The sequence below is a fragment of the Rosa chinensis genome, chromosome 6 (genome assembly GCF_002994745.2).
Source record: "Rosa chinensis cultivar Old Blush chromosome 6, RchiOBHm-V2, whole genome shotgun sequence".
NCBI classification, from domain to species: domain Eukaryota; kingdom Viridiplantae; phylum Streptophyta; class Magnoliopsida; order Rosales; family Rosaceae; genus Rosa; species Rosa chinensis.
In genome coordinates this window covers 67,600,607-67,617,118 of record NC_037093.1, presented here as the reverse complement: position 1 = coordinate 67,617,118, position 16,512 = coordinate 67,600,607, and the positions used below count along the sequence as shown (strand labels likewise).

At 37.9% G+C, this 16,512-nt stretch overlaps 3 protein-coding genes across 5 annotated transcripts; 1 reads left to right on the top strand and 2 right to left on the bottom strand.

The window, feature by feature from the left end:
• Window positions 1-1,945: 1,945 nt before the first annotated feature.
• LOC112171998 lies at window positions 1,946-2,998 on the top strand. 2 transcript variants are annotated; one of them, XM_040508651.1, is made up of 3 exons: window positions 1,946-2,091; window positions 2,172-2,787; window positions 2,823-2,998. In XM_040508651.1, exons 1-3 carry the CDS (start codon window positions 2,038-2,040, stop codon window positions 2,843-2,845), a joined length of 693 nt encoding a protein of 230 aa, XP_040364585.1. In that variant the 5' UTR covers window positions 1,946-2,037; the 3' UTR covers window positions 2,846-2,998. The 2 variants fall into 2 exon arrangements, with proteins under 2 accessions (XP_040364585.1, XP_024164922.1); XM_024309154.2 differs by having other exon boundaries at window positions 2,172-2,998.
• A 5-nt stretch (window positions 2,999-3,003) lies between these two features.
• LOC112171996 (CSC1-like protein RXW8) lies at window positions 3,004-9,933 on the bottom strand. Of its 2 annotated transcripts, XM_024309151.2 has the most exons (12): window positions 9,687-9,933; window positions 8,939-9,319; window positions 8,179-8,325; window positions 7,815-7,878; window positions 7,497-7,706; window positions 7,099-7,287; window positions 5,897-6,195; window positions 4,921-5,206; window positions 4,328-4,603; window positions 3,837-4,070; window positions 3,582-3,756; window positions 3,004-3,495 (listed from the first exon to the last, which is right to left on the bottom strand). In XM_024309151.2, the coding sequence occupies exons 2-12, from the start codon at window positions 9,214-9,216 to the stop codon at window positions 3,425-3,427; spliced, it is 2,229 nt and encodes a 742-aa protein (XP_024164919.1). In that variant the 5' UTR covers window positions 9,217-9,319; window positions 9,687-9,933; the 3' UTR covers window positions 3,004-3,424. The 2 variants fall into 2 exon arrangements, with proteins under 2 accessions (XP_024164919.1, XP_024164920.1); XM_024309152.2 differs by lacking the exon at window positions 8,179-8,325.
• Window positions 9,934-13,993: 4,060 nt separating this feature from the next.
• Window positions 13,994-16,260, bottom strand: LOC112173847 (1-aminocyclopropane-1-carboxylate synthase 3). Its single transcript, XM_024311536.2, has 4 exons — window positions 16,048-16,260; window positions 15,647-15,778; window positions 15,399-15,559; window positions 13,994-15,275 (listed from the first exon to the last, which is right to left on the bottom strand). The coding sequence occupies exons 1-4, from the start codon at window positions 16,186-16,188 to the stop codon at window positions 14,330-14,332; spliced, it is 1,380 nt and encodes a 459-aa protein (XP_024167304.1). The 5' UTR covers window positions 16,189-16,260; the 3' UTR covers window positions 13,994-14,329.
• Window positions 16,261-16,512: the final 252 nt, after the last annotated feature.

Genomic DNA, 16,512 nt, shown 5'->3' with positions numbered 1-16,512 from the left:
TTAGGTACTTGATCAAATGGTTGAAACTGATCTCATCACTAAGATATGTAAAACCCTTCTGTAAGATGATAAAATACAGTCAGCCCCTCTCATCTATATAGAATATTACAATTACTATTTAATAAATAAGCATATAGTGGACATACAGAAACTCCAGCAAACAAATTAAGGAGACATTACCAGTAGTTCTGAGGCTTATGAATTGAAAACTAAGCTAGCTAGCCTTGTATATATATATATCCATCTACTTTCTTCCTGTAAAGTTAAAAGGAATATCCCAAACGAAGAAGAAGCATAACAGAAAAGTCCTCGAAGAAAAACCAAGATATCAAAAATGACTTGTAGTGCCACATAAACATCTATATCATTTATATTTGTAATTTCCGTCAACTTGATGACGATTCAGAATATAAACACCAGAAACATCCGTGATTGAGGCCCAAGACAAGAACCAAATGACGACTTATGTCTCAACTTTTCCATTCTATAATCAAATAATTGTCCCTCTGTAGATATTCAAATCCTTAGAAACATATATCGAAGATTCAGAGCAATCTGCAGCAAGATATATAATATCCTGAGTTGATTTGAATATACAGTGATAATGACACTCACTAACATGAAAATTTCTTGCTACTTTGTCGTGCTGCATGCTGAACCTGAAAAAGTGATTTCTCTGTATATACTACTAGAATAATAAAATGAGTTTACAGAGCATAATAGTAAAAAGACGGCAAGCAACTGTAGAGGGGTGTGATCGATGATGCACATTATACCATTTACGAGGTGAAGTTGGAAAGAAGATGGACGATGCAAATTGTACCTTTCACTTCATTGAACCAAATAACCAATTGATGAGGAGACAATGATTGAGTTGAGCACAGACATATATAACATCAAAAATAAACTTTTTTATTTATCCTCAAGATGAAAAAGAAAATGAAAACGTTATCTACTAGCTACAGTTAAGTCCTAATTTTAGTGAAAAATTGGAACATAATTTCAAGACCATGGTTTTTACAAAAAAAATTGTGGACTATAGCACACGATTTTTGTCAAAATCGCATGTTTTTATTTCCTAACCAAAATTTTTCAACATTCAAATAATGATTTTTAAACATTTCTCGAATTATCAGAACTCAAAAATCACAATGCAATCTTTTTTCCTAAAATAAACAAAATAATTACATAAAAATATTTGTTCGAGGTTCCGGTTCCTAATCTCTGATCTTTTGTATGACTGGCTTGTAGATATGAGGTTTTTTCTCTTGTATCTCATGTTACATATTTACTTTTTTGGATTAAGGTTTAGGTCCCCCGTGGGGCTGTATTGTTTTATGTTTTAATAAATGTCCTCCTTTGTCTAGGTTTAACAAAAAAAATTGTTTAAGGTTTCAGTGTTATATATGTTAATCGAATACATTCTAAAAATTATGCTCTATAAGTAACAAGTTCATAAGAGAATTTCAAGAAAATGTAGTGTTAACATAGTTGAAGGTGATCTTGTGGGATGTCTAAACATGTCAAACCATTTCATCTTTATTTTCATTCAAGTTCGTCCATGTCATGTACTCACTGTTGGTAAAGCATATATGTTTTTCAAAATAGTATTCCATTTAATAGAACTCAAAAATATTGATTTTTTTTCTTCACGATTTCCAATAATTATCCGACCTGTTTTATTCAAATTCTTCCCAAGTGTCCTGGTGTCTATTTGTTTGTTGTCACGCTCCATACGGAAGGGCAAGCTAAAGACTAGTAGAGCTTTGAACATAATCACAATATTAGAGCCACTTACATAAAAGAAAAAGAAAAAAAAGTTTTCACACGGGCAGGCCCAAGAAGATCTGCAGAAAGAGCTCGTTTTACTAAATCATAAGTTCAGAACTATGCATTATATACAAGGCCCAGTACATTTTGACATGCTAGTCAGAATCTAGTGGAAAATGGAAATGTGCATTTTGCATCAGCCCACTAAAACCCTAAAGAATGAGGAGAAAACACAGTAGATAAAGGAAAGCAACCCAGACAGCATCAATGGCGTTTCCAGCGTCTCTTTCATCGCCTTCGTCTTCAACCCCAAAATTTCAGGTACTATTCTTCTCCTTCACTCTAATGTCACATGCCTAATTGGTTTTAATTCAATATTTTCTTGTTGCTTGTTGTTTCAGATTAATCTCTCTAAACCCAAACCCTCTCAACCCCAGAAATGCTTGATCTTACGTCTCCGTCACAAACCCTTCCAGACAAGTTGTACCAAAGTAGTATCAATGGCCCAATTCGGTGAACCAAATAAGGGTCACAATCCGGGTCTGCAAATCAAGGTTGTGAAGGAGAAGCTTATGGAAACCATACCTGACCCAGTTAAAGAGCTTCCATGGAAGAGAGCAGCAGACATTGCTCTGAAGCAGCTGCTTGTTCTTGGGGAGAAGGCACTCAAATGGTGCCTCATTGCTTTCTTTGTGTTGAGCTTCTTTTCAGATGTCATACTTTCGATCTCCAAGAACAGAGAACTGGTTATACCTTTTGGTCTCTTTGTTGGGTGCTTAGTTACCGACATTTTGAAAGAGACATTGCAGCAAGTGCTTCCCATTTCCGAGGAGAAGGGGTTCGAAAAGCACCTTATCGGAATCGGCTGCCTCTTTGCTGCTGTTAAGTTCATCTCTTATGGTCTCCCAGTACCGGCGCAGGTGTTTCTTCTAAATGTGGCAAATGGCGGGTTCCTGCAAGTTTTGTGGCTCTGGAGAGGTTTGTTGAACAAAAGTGACGAAGAAGATGATGTTGGTAATAGTACCGATGCTTCATTGGTCATGGATGGGAAAATGTAATTTGCTTCTGGCGATGAAGTAGACTTTTCCTTTTTGCTTGGATGTGGAACTGTATAATCTGCGCCATTTGCAGAAACTGATCGGATCGGATTTCGTGGTTGCAAAAAGTATCTATGTAATTCAAACTGTTGTTTAGAGAATCCAACTTGAATCAACATTGACTCTATCAAGAACATGGTTTAAATGGAACTGAACATCAATATCACTAATCCAATATCCTATGAAACACAATACTATATCTGCAATTCCTTTGAACAAGCAGGCTTCATTAGAAACCTGAAAGCCTGCAGCCAACGGTTGCGAAAACACCTCCAAACTATCTGTAATTACTAATTACATGATCAAAACTGAGAACTGTACAAAATAGGAGTTGCTTTTTAAGAATCCTAGTAAACAAAAGAAACGAGAGCCCTGCTATACGCTTGGGGAGCTCTGCATTTCACAAGGTAACGTTTCACTTGTGTCTGTAGTCTGTACAACGCTTTTTCTAGAAGGCGTGTATAATTTTCTTCATGCAAGCGTTTCATTCCAGCAGCGCCATCAACAGCTCGAGTTTGTATCGAAACAAAGTAAATCATGCACCACTAAAACTCAATTTATATTGCCTCTGGGGCACCAAATGTGCTAGCAATGGACCATGATGGACTTACTTGGCTGACTTCCTTTCCTGAAAAAAGAGAAGCAAATAAAACCAAGAAATTACATGATTGGTTCATGATACCAGAAGTCTCCCGAGAGTTACATGAATCAAACCTGGTGTCACATTCTCTGGATCCTGAATGCTGTCTTCTTCCTGGTGATGATATGAGCCTGCCATACTCGAGTCAGGAGAAGTTGAAGGGGACTGGCAATAGGCTGCATGCAACTGTTGATGAATCTCTTCAGTCCTCCCATATTTCTCATCTTCCCGATCCATGTCAATGAGAATCTGAGAACAAACCACTCATCAAACATTGGAAGAGAATACAGTGATATAGTTACACACAGACGGTTCACTTTGAAAAGTACCTCTGCAACATGGTTCTTGAATACTGGAAGAAATCGCTGTCGACAGTACTGATTAAACAAAAAAGTGAAAATAACCAGTGGAATAGTGAACCCTGATGAAACTGGTGATTGTCTTAATCCAAAGACACCGAGAGCAATTATTTGCATCATAACCAATGAGAAAATTACTGTATTGTGAACCAAAGGCCAGAAATGTCCCCCGGTTTCATATTTTCTTATATATACATTGATCATCTGAAATAAACAATTTATTATCATCATTAGATGCACCATCAAAGAAAAAGTAAAATACAGCACATGATGACCAGAACAGAGACCTACAACAGAAGGAATGCTATAACACTTCTAAAAACTGTATATTTGTCTGGTACAAGATACCAGATCTCTATTATTTGCTCAGGCTACATATTTCATACAGGAAGAGCATATATAGAAACTGGAGCTAACCATGTAATGCAAAAGGTTATAAAAAGCATAGGAGAATTCCTCACCTGATTTCGATATATAAAGTAAGCAAGTGTGAAGTAAACCAGCAAGAATGGCAATATTAGGGGAACCATGATGGAACAAGTGAAGCCAATGAACCCAAACAGCAGGAGTCTAGGAATTTCTGTATGATATGGAAAAGACATTGTGCCAATAGCCCAATCTTTCATTCTGAATATATATCTTCGGATAAAGTTGCAAAGAAGAGGATAAAGCTGCATGAGTTCACATGCCAAGCCCGCCCAACCAGATGATAAAACATAAGTCATGAAGAATTTAGCCTGCAAATGAAAGATTTAATATGTAAGCTCTACACATGCTGAAATACAAGACTGTAAATGAAAGATTTATATAAGTCAAAATCATTATCTCATAAACCCTTATGCCCATCAGCAATTAAAACAAAGATATATCAAAGTTTCCATGAGATGACAATTTCAAATGGAGAAATTAATGAGGATTAACCCTTTTCAGAGTATAGCTGCAATCAGAATTTGACAAGAAAGTAGAACATGTAATAGTCCAGATAGATTAGCCTAATTAGCTCAAAAATAGTTATACATCCCATAAACATATTAATGATAAAGGGCATAATCACCTGTGCAGGAATGGCACTTGCAAGTTGGGCAGGTAAGTCTTTCACACTATCGAGTTTATTAATTATACCGACTGTATCCATGACAGTCCCAGTAAAGACATTCATAACAAAGACATTCCAGATAGTGAAGTATAAGATTTTGAAGCATGCACTCTTTTTCCTCCCACTGCGGGAGATAGAACCCTCCAGTGTTGAAATAAGCATCATAATTGGTGGAACTGTATAAAAAGCCACAATTAAAACCACACTTGGTAGGTAACCCGTCAGCAGCTGGCTTATAAATTTCCTGCAGATGAGCAAAATGTAAGTTTTCTTGCAAAACGTGTCAGCTTCAAGACATGTCTTTCTTCAATCTTCAAGACATGAATTATACCCAGACAGAAAACAATACAAAGAGCATTAAACCCGACAAAATGCAACTATATATATACGCACATGTTATAAGATTAAAATGTCTAGTTTGTACGAAATCAGAGTTATTGTCATTGAGCATCTACAAAGAAGTACTCATCAGCACAGAGGCATGTAAAAGGGCATTCATGAATATTTGATTTATAAGAAAATATGAGTGAATTGCACAACTATATCAATGATAATGTGTACTGTTTACTCTGTTCGGTTATACTTGTAGAATTCAATGAAATGATAAATCAGAAGATAGACAGCCAGTAGTGTAAGACTGATTCACCAAACTTTAGTTCAGATTCCAGTGTCTTTAAAGCTGCCCACAAAGTGCCTCTTTTTTTTACTCTCTCCTCTCTGTCTTGCCTCACAGATACATATGTTAGAGCTCGTTGGGAGTATGTATTATGTAAAAGTTTGTGCATAGGAATCTGCATAATGAATCAGCCAAGTCTAACAGAATCCTCACATTCTTTACCCCCCCCCTCTTACAGCACCAAAAACTTGATCCATTTAAATGATTCCAATTATAACAAAAAATGAAGGGAACAGCTATAAACTCATTATTACTTACCTCTTAAGAGGACCTTCCAGAAACGGTATTGTTTTTTGTAGCTTATCTGCGTGCGTCATTCCTTGAACGATTGTGACAGGAAGAAGAAACACAAGCATAAAGGCAACAGCAGCCACAAGTGTAGCTATCTTACGGATCCACAATTGTCCATATGGTATCCAAAGGTTTGACCAGTAGACATCATGTGGCTCTGGAGCCAACTGTGTCACCCATTGCATGGGATTTGATGAGTGAAGAACCTGTGAAGTAACAACAGCAGCATAGCGAGTCTTGAAAAAGACAAAAGCAGCAGCACACACCTGTATAAAAGACCCGGCATATTTTAGGCCCAATATTGCATATTTCCACAAAATATTTTGGCTTGGTCATATGAAAACATTTATACTAAATGAGGAAAAGAAAATAGAAGTGGTAATGTACGATAATGAATTAATATAATAACGAAAGCAAAATATCAATAAAACAAATGATATCTGCAAACAATATTTCCATATAATGGACAACCATAGCCTTTTTGGCTGAGGTAGCCATATATACCTGTTACATATTGATAAGAAGTAGCGGTAGTCATATATGCTTCCCTCACTACAAACTCAATGGTGCTTAACACATGAATAGCAAATACTTCACTTACAGACACTAATGCATCAAGTTTCATAAGTTAGAAGTATATCAGATATCATGAGTTCATGACAAACCTACTCTAGAGGGGTACAAAGAATGTTATGATGGAATATTCCTCATGCCAAACCTAACGAATCAACAACACCATATTTCCTGCAAAATCATTGCCCAACCATTCTCCCCCATCAACATAAAGAAAAGCACAACGAAAGTCTCTCACCCTAACAGAAAGGAAAGAGGAATCTATCATGTCTGCTTGTGTGTGGTTGTCTAATATAAGTTCATAGTAAAATAACATATATACCAACATATTAAATGAAGATCCTAAGATTGCGTATAGACAGACAAAAATTATTCAAACAACAGCATTGCTTAAAATTGCACACAATTGACAACCCAATTTAAGCTCAGTCAATCAGATGCAAAAGAAAAGAACCATTGCACACAATTGACAACCCAATTTAAGCTCAGTCAATCAGATGCAAAAGAAAAGAACCAATGCACACATAAACCATCTTTTGTATATGCATGCATGACAATAAACCAGAGCTAGTTCAAACGGGAAAAGAACTTGTAACCTTTTTTCTCTTTCCACCATAACCATCGTCAATAAGGAATGACTTCCCTCTAGCACTTTCTGATTCATGTGAGAGAATCTTAAAAGAATCAGAATGTGCTCCACAAAAACCACAATGATATAAGCCTGGTTTATGCTTTTGTTCAATAGAAACATCCTTCAAGATCTTGCACATCTTCCGTGCATTGCTCTGCGAAGGTAGACAGACAATGCCATTAGCATATACAAAACAATGTATCAAGGCCATGCTTCTAATGATAGCAGTGATGACTTATAAGAAAATAATGTAATAGAATGCTTTTGCAGTTCACAAATTTAAAGAAGTTTTAATTAGATTGCTTGAAAACAGAAAAATAAATAAATAATAACTAATAATAATAATTCAAGTCACCTACATACCATCAGTTTCTGAACTCTACCAGATCGGTACACCATTTGGTGAGACAAGTAGCTTGACTCATGATACTTCATGAAGAATTTTCGAACTGAATCACCGTAGGATTCTTCCGGAGACCAGGGAATAGCACGAACAACAACTGTAAAATGACTTGGATTTAAAGGAGATCCATTAATATGTGCCAGTCTCATTTTAGTGATCCTCTTATACTCCTACAGAAAGACAGAAAGACCAGAATAAAAGTAATATTTATGAAACCATATTTACACGAAATTTTACAATGTTATAACAACAAAAACAGAAGGGTTTAAAATCCTTACGACGTAAAGGAGAACACAAGCTGAAAACGTAATAACGTACAATGCGAGACAATGGGTCCAGAGCCTGACATGAAGTAGAACAAAGAGAAAATGACCAATAAGAAACTAGTTCCAGTTTGTATAACCAATACAAATTAATTTTATATATATATATATATATATATATATATAGAGAGAGAGAGAGAGAGAGAGAGAGAGTAAAAAATCTGGCCAAAAAAAAAAGGCAAAGAAAGGGGTGAGCACTGGAAAAGATTTGACACACAGGCATATACCAACTATCTAAACCTTCATACGCATACATTAATATTGAATATAAGACATATCTTTTCTTAAAAATTAATCTAATCATCAAGAATATCCATACCACTTTGAACCCTCTTGAACATTCAAGATGGTAAATACTTCCAATGTTTCTAAAGGGATACGCTTGTGGCCAAGCACTTTTCCTCGATAATTCACTGGAAGCACTATAAAAACACATGTGATGGCAGCAATGGAAAAGATCCGAAGACTGTCAATAAAGAAAGGAGTAGGCGAAAGTGAGAAATCATAATTGCAATCAGTACAATTGTTGATCTTGTGAAATTGAGCTATGAGTGAAATGACACAGACATAAACCATAAATTAACTGCAAACACATCGGAAAAAGAATAACAAACAAACCAACACAAAGTGACTGATAAATGGAACACAATAATATGCAACAATCATAAAGCAGATGAAGAAGTCATTTAAAATAAAAACTTAAACTCTACAAACTTGACTTAAACTGTTAAACAATATCAAGAATCTTCTTTATATGCATACTGAAGATCCTTTTAATCCAAGTCAGGTAGTTTCTTTTGTAGTCATTCTGTATCCTGCACACCTTCAGATATATATATTTTTTTTCTTTCAAGAAAACACCTCCCTGTGTTATGAAAGTGCTCAGACTGATATTAAAAAAATAAAAAAAATTGTTATGAGATTGCGAAATAAGTTTCATGACGGCAACAACATGTCTAAGTAGAGTGACTCATACCCCTACTAACAGGAAGAACAACTATAACGTCCAACTATATGAAATATAAGATAAGAAATTTGGCAAGACCTTGTCTACAAAAATCAGGACAAGCTTCACTTACCTGAAGACAATTATCCTCATAAAAACCACACTATCCAAGCCACCAGTAGTCAATAATTCATCTTCTGTTGTTTTCCAGGCTTTCACTATCCAACTAGCAGAGGGAACAAATCTATCCAAGCACAACTTATTACTTTTTCTTGTGTCTGTTGAAAGCCTTCGCCCAAAGTAGACCGTAACCTGGCTTGGTTGCTTTCTTAATATGGAATATAGTGAAAAAACTACGACACACACGGCTACATTAATTCCAGCAGAAGTCCCAAGAGCTGCAAGATTCATTTTAGTCCACTTTTATCTCCAAGCTCCAAGTATCTCATTACCCAAAGATAACAGACATGCAAAACAACTCGGCTGCCGAAATGCTTATCCGCAGTTTGTCCACCTATTTGAGGTAACAAGTAGAATCCATGCATCAACAGTTCATTCTCCAACATTGCAATTTAAAACAACAACTAGAATCCAATCCATACATCAACAGTTCATTCTGAATTCAAGTACCTTTCTCACTAATACATATATTACAGAGCCATTCATATCGATTTCTAGAACTCAGACCAAGTATCAGCCATCTAATTCAAACTGAAAATCATTACAACCTGACTCACTCTCAAGTACTAAAAATCCATCAATAATTTACTTTTTTCTACCTGTTGTTTAAACCGAGAAACAATATTAATTCACGCAGAGTATGAAAACTAAGATCAAATTCAACGAAGTGAGCAAGAATTCAATCATCAAAATTGGAGTACCTGAACCGATTCGAAGCCGAATTGCGACGCGACTGGAATCAAACCTTCTACGCCATTGCTGCGGTTTGCTTCGACTTCAAGAGAAACTCAGAGAATGTAAATTACAGCGAAATCCAACCAGAACGAATGAGGAGGAGGCAGTTTTTTTGGTTGGTTTTAGATATTTATTTTCCTTTTTTTAAGAGAGAGAGAGGCAGAATTTGAGTGGGAGACAGAGAAAGCGAAGAACCAACCAAGCACTAATACGTAAAGGTATTTATTTTTGTATTATATATGTATGTTACACTCTATCTGGGATTTTGGCCGGGAGTGCCGACCGCCACGTGGTTGACTGTCCAACTGTCCAAATCAGTAAACGGGGTAATCATCCTAACTGTCAGCTTCTTTCTTCTATTATTCTCTGACGGATGGATCTATTCTATTTTAATGCGCGGTCCGATCTTCACCATTATTCTTCTCCAAAAAAAAAAAAAAAAAAAAATCCTCTCCATTATTGCAGATCTTTGTGGACCTGGGTTTGAACGCGTCGGATTAAGATTGAGGTCTGGGTCATACGATATGTCTGGGCTCTCAATTCCAGAAAGCCCATTATTACTTTCCAAGACCCTACGGGCCTATTATGGTTCCCCCAATTATTGTCACAACCTTTTCTCTGGGCAGTGTTAAGATCTATGAACATGATGTGGAGATGTCATCTCATAATAAACTTTATGAGCATGTCAATGTGATGTATATGTTGGTGATTATAATATGGATACCTCAGCCACAATTTGGATCTATTTGGTTGAAAATTCTACTATAGGTCATGGTGCAGGTGGAACATGGTCAAATTGGGAACCGCGCTCTTCAGTCACTCGCTGAATTTGGGTTTGATGCAGGTGGACCTTGGTCCACAGAAGACTCTTCACTATTTTTTTCTTTGTTTGGTCAAAAGGTAGCATCAATTAACAAGGGTCAAAGCCAAACAACAATACAAGGGACACAGCCCAATAGCATGATGACCAGAGAAATCAACATATACGAAAGAAACAGTTGAAAACATAAAGGCCAAAGCAGCCCAAAAAACTCAAATCCTAATCAAAGCTTCTTCTTCATCTCCAACTTGAAGCCGCCATAGCAGATTCGACTCCGGAGCTCTGACGGAAATCATGAGCGAGGGCTGGTAACCAAGGGTGGTATGCAGAGGTGAGGATACAGACAGAGCTGCCATACATTCTCCAATTGACCGATTACGAGAAAATCTTGCATAAAAGGATAACAACAACCAAACCAAGATTTAGCAAAGAAACTTGAGATCTGAAGAGGTGGTTGCATAGGAGTACGAACTCTTCCATGGCAGAGCAAGGTAGACAAGAAGAAGGAGATTTGTTCACAGCTTGGACATCTTGAGGAGCAAAGGCAAAACAAAAACTGAGAATGACCATGAGAACAAATCTGATAGTATATCTTAGAGATTCAGATCTAAGATCTAAAAACATATTTGAACAGTGAGCAATGTTCTAAAAATCGGCCTAGGTGGGCGGCAAGGGACCGATTCGATTTCATGAAAATCGTTGGTACTAGGCGTTAGGATGTTAGGCGGGTATTAGGCGGGGCTGGGCGGTCCTGGGCGGGTCTTGGCGGGTCTGGGCGTGCCTAGGCGGTTTTCTCCGCCACCCAATCTCCTCTCTCTCTCTCTGTCTCTGGCACCCACCGCTAGGAGCAAATTCATGGGAGAGCAAGCGTGGGTAGCTACCTCGATATTTTACATAAGCTATGAGACTTCAAAGCTTGGAAATTTTGCGTTGATTAAAACGATTGTGAAGGAAGGAGCAGAACTGCAGAGGAAGAAGACAAACTGCGGGAGGAAGAAGACGATGACTCGATGAGTAAAGAGGTTGCTTTTATGTTTAATAAACTTATCCTTTTTTACGACACCGTTTCGTGAGTTTTCAATTCTGATAACAATTAAATGATGTCGTGCTGTCATGGAAGACCATCTTAGTCAGGTGACTTGAAGTGTCCAGCCAATTTTGGAGTATCTCTCCACTAATCCTCTTGCACGTGGCTGCTCCATTGATTGTCTCTCCAATCATCCAAATTGAAGTAACATTTCAATTTATTAATGTTACATTAATATTTCATGTGGCTCTGGAGTATCTCTCCAATCTCCAGCAATCCTCTTGCACGTGGCTCCTCTTACATTAATATTTCATTTATTAATGTAATAATAACATTTCAATTGATTAATTAAATTAAAAAATACATTGAAACGCAATTACAATATGGTTTTATATATTATTTATATAATTATATATTATAAAAATAAAAATAAAATTAAAAACAAAAAAACCGCCTAGTCCCCGCCTAGGCTCCCGCCTAGACCTCTAGGCGCTAGGCTCTGGACCACCGCCCGACTAGCGCCTAGCGTTTTTTAGAACCTTGACAGTGAGGACAAAAATCAAACGCAGAAGAAAAGGAAAACAAGGAAATCAAAACACCACGTGGGTAAGGAATCACCACAGAGGATGAGGAATCACCACATGGGTGAGAAAAATTTGGGGAAGAAAAGGTTGCTGCAGAGAAGAGAGAGCCTGGGTAAGAGAGAATCAGAAGCTTCTCTCAATAAAGAGAACAGTAAACAGTTAAACTTTCGTTTGTCTAAGACTCTACGCCATTTGGTACATAGGTTTGAAATTCCAAGTAATTTCCAATTTATGAAATTGATGGGAAAAATGAATTTCTCCATGGAAAGGAAGTTCCTGATGTTTTCATACGTGTCATCCTTAATGCTCCGTAATGAGCAGTATGTTTGCTTTTTTATTTCGCCAAAAGTTATTCCACAAGGGGATATATTATTTATTATTAATTATTGATTAAACTAATAACTTTACTTTTCTTGTACTCAAACTACTTCAAATCATATGCAGTTTGTTTTGTACTTGTGGTAATAATAACAACCCTAGGAGAGCAACGCCGCTCTCCCTCAACCCTAGCCCACCTCGGATAGGCCATCTACCTCCGACCATTACACAGAAACAAAGGATGAAATGTGATAGTGAGGGTTCCGACTCCACACCAAGGAAACGCATAGAAATCTGATTGCCCTATGCCTATTGCTTTACCTAATACTTGTCAAGATGATCTCGATCAGTATGGGCGATCGCATTGGAGGTCAGGTCCTCGAAGAGGGTGCAGCTAGTCAGCGCTCCAAGAGATGACGCGGTGCCTCTCGACAAGGTCTCAGCGGTACCGGTAACACAGAGGCACAGCGGCGCAACTTCTGGTGGAGGCGTGGTGCTTGGTCGCTGCTAGGTTGCGATTGCTCGGCTTCAAGCTTGCCTCTGCCTGTTAGGCTAGCTTTCTCCTTCTGGGGCTAGGATGAGGTCTTTGGGCCTTATCTTAGGCCTCACGAGGAGTGAGTCAGCCTTGTAGGATTGGGTTTTATTTAGGTTTTTTTTCTTCTTAGCCTCTTTACTTGCCTTTGGTAGCATAGTTTATAGGCTTTCTTAAGTAAGTGAGCATAGGTATCGTCAAATGATCGGACCTAATCTATGTATCACTTGGTTTACCACAAACTTCTTATCTACCCATAGATGGTAGAGGGAGGATATGTAATGGTCATTTCTGGCCTGAGTATTAATAATATATTGACATGATATTCTTCGAAAACTACTTCAAATCATTGTAATTTTCAACCTTGCTTTGTGGTATTAGTGAAAATAAAAGATCAAATGGACAAGCTATAAGTCAATAGCAAACGTGCAAAATCAATATGTATGATATATCTTCTACAAGGTTGTAAGGTCTTCTCCAATTGTGGGTTTATAGTGTAAATTATAAACCCTTATTTTCCAAAATTCATCTCCAATAAGAGATTGGGTCTATTACATAAATTATGGGGGTCTAAAGTTTATTAGTAGGTCTAATTATAGACTTTGCTGGTTTAGACCATGAAAACCAATAACAGGCTCACATGGATGATTCAAATGTATTAGAGTCTATAATTATAGACCTCAAACGATTGAAATTGAAAAAATTATAGACCTTACTATTTTGATGAATAGTAATTTTCGAAGGGCTAAAAATTTCGACCATAGTCTACTTTACTCCTTAATGATTGGAAATAACCTTACAACGGAAAACTTTACCGCTTGAAGGTAAAAGTTCATTGTGGAACTCAAAAGACTGAAAAGAGTACGTACCTGACACATCTATTGGTTTCAACTTTTAGCCGTCAGTTTCAAACTCAATTATTGTTGTAGCTGATCCAAACATGTGAATGATGAACTCTCTCTCTTTCTTGAGACTTCCTAGTTCTACATAATTTTCAGTTTGATTCTACGACCTCTGCTGTATATTGTCCCTAAGACTGTGCCTTCCTAGCCTTTTGGCTACATAGTGACACATGGTTCACCATCACTAGTTCGTGAAGCATATATATATATACAAAACATATATAGAGACTACCATACATTACAATTTTACTTTATTACGTACATAGTGCCGTGGACCATCATCATCTATACGAATAATCAAAAGTACCACACCAACAATGAATAGTTAATACAAACTGATCGACTCTTAGTGACGATTAGAAAGATGAACAAAAAAATAAATATATAATAAATGAATATATCGATTATCCGAGTCTCTCTTGAGTTTTAACGGTCTGGTCGACGGTTGTTTGAAGCTAGTTGCAGAACCCACTTGGTCGATAACCTCGCCGGTTTAACCATGGCGGCCCGGGAGCGATGAACATCAACAAGCCTGACCTTGATCCTGTGCATTGCAACCCTAAGGGTTTCTTCAGACATGTTAGCAAAGCACATTCTGAACCAACCCGGTTCAGTGCAGTGGCAAGAGGACCCGGGTGAGATGTTCAACCCAACTTCACAAACCACTTTTTCCCAAAGCTCCTTCTCAGCTTCAAAAGTGTTAGCTCTCAACAAGTGCCTCATGTCCACCCAACAGAACAGCCCGGCATTGCTTTCCAAACACGAGATGCCGGAGCTTTTCAGCCCGGAAACGAGCATTTCCTTCCTCTTAAGGAGCCTCTTCTTGTTCTCGCTCATGTATTTTCTTGTAAATTTCTTGTCCGACAACATTTGGGATAGTAAGTACTGAGTTTGAGAAGAGATGAGACCAAAGCTCGACATTTTAGTTGCGGCGGAAACAACCGCAGTATTGTTGGAGTAGATCATGCCAACTCGGAATCCGGGGAGGCCGAGGTCCTTTGAGAGAGAGTAAACAATGTGGACACGGTTCCACAGTTCAGTGTTTTCTAGGTTTCGCTGCATCAGAGCTTCTAGAATGCTCACGAAGCTTGGAGAGTTGAATACGGTGCCTGAATATATCTCGTCGCTTATTATGTGAATGTCTTTTTCGACGACGAAGTCGATGATGTGGTTGAGCTCAGCCACAGTCATGGCGGTGCCGAGAGGGTTTGAAGGATTGGTGATCAATACCCCCTTGACTTTTAGGTCGAATTTTTGGGCACGTTCGTATGCTTCTTCTAGTGCGGAGGCAGTGATTTTGAAGCCGTTTGTACTTGTGCATTGTATCGGAACAATCTCGGCTCCGGTACGCCATTTGAGATCTCTATCAAATCTGTGGAACAATAAAGTTTATAAATAATTTGTTGACTAACATTTAGTTTATGCACAAGAAAAGGTTATAATAGATATATAAGTTCTCTTCTCTTGAAAATAGTATAAATAGTTAAATACATACCCCGGATAGTATGGAGTGGGAAGGAGGAAGGCTTCGCCAGGATCGGCGAGGCAAAACATAAGAGTCTCATTGGCAGAGGTGGCACCGGCGGTGAGTACCAGGTTTTTTGCCTCCAACTTCACTTTGTTGCCTCTCATTTTTGCCATCATTTCTACCAATACCTATATTTAATAATGTAACAGTGAGTAAGTTAATACTAGCTCGTATTAGCAAATATCAAATTCGAAAATGATTAGTTAGGTAATTACTTTCTTGAAAGCCGGCAAGCCGTGATAGTCTTGAAAGAGAGCTAGCTCTCGGAAGATGGATTCTCCGTTTCTTTTGAGCCCCGCCGCATCTGGGTTGCTTGCAAGCCATGACTCAACTAGGTCAAACGAAAGCTGCAACAAAGTGTGTTCATGGCCATCAGTACAGTCTGGAAGTCAAGTGCTTACTACTAATTAATTAACACTAATCATACAAGAGAATAATAAGACCACCATGCACACGGACGCAACTAATGTTAGGTGGGCATTTGGATATATCACAATAACTCAATTGAAGTGACCGATTGACCTACTTAGATCACGTCATTTTTTTTCTGTATTTGTTTCTTCTTTTTTTCATGGCGATGATGAGAACTAAGTTACTAAGAACCTAGCTAGCTAACCTGATTCTCTGCAAGTCCCATCTGGATGATTCCGGTGGGATTATGAACTTGATGGTAAGGGTTCTTCTCGTATTTTTCCCACCCCAGGAAGTAGGATGAGTCTTGGCCATGAGAGTCGCAGCTAGCTTTTTTTGACAACATTTTCTAGCAACTAAACAGATCAAGAGCTTTTCAGTTCTGAAAGAGATGGAGAGAGGAGCAAAGAGAGCTAGATGTAGCTAGAGAAGGTCGCAAGTAGCTCAGTTTGGTTTGTGGAAAATGTAGGTAAGGCTGCATGGATATATATAGGTGCTGCAGCTGCTTCAAGGTGGGCCTAGGGAGGGAGCAACAACACTCCGACATTGTGAATAGTTAATTGACGGTGCTCTCGGTTTCGTTTGACTTGGCTGAAACAAACACATATGAGTTGGACCTCATCCAAGTCTTTTTTTTTATTCTAGTCGTACGTATAACTAAGCACTGCGT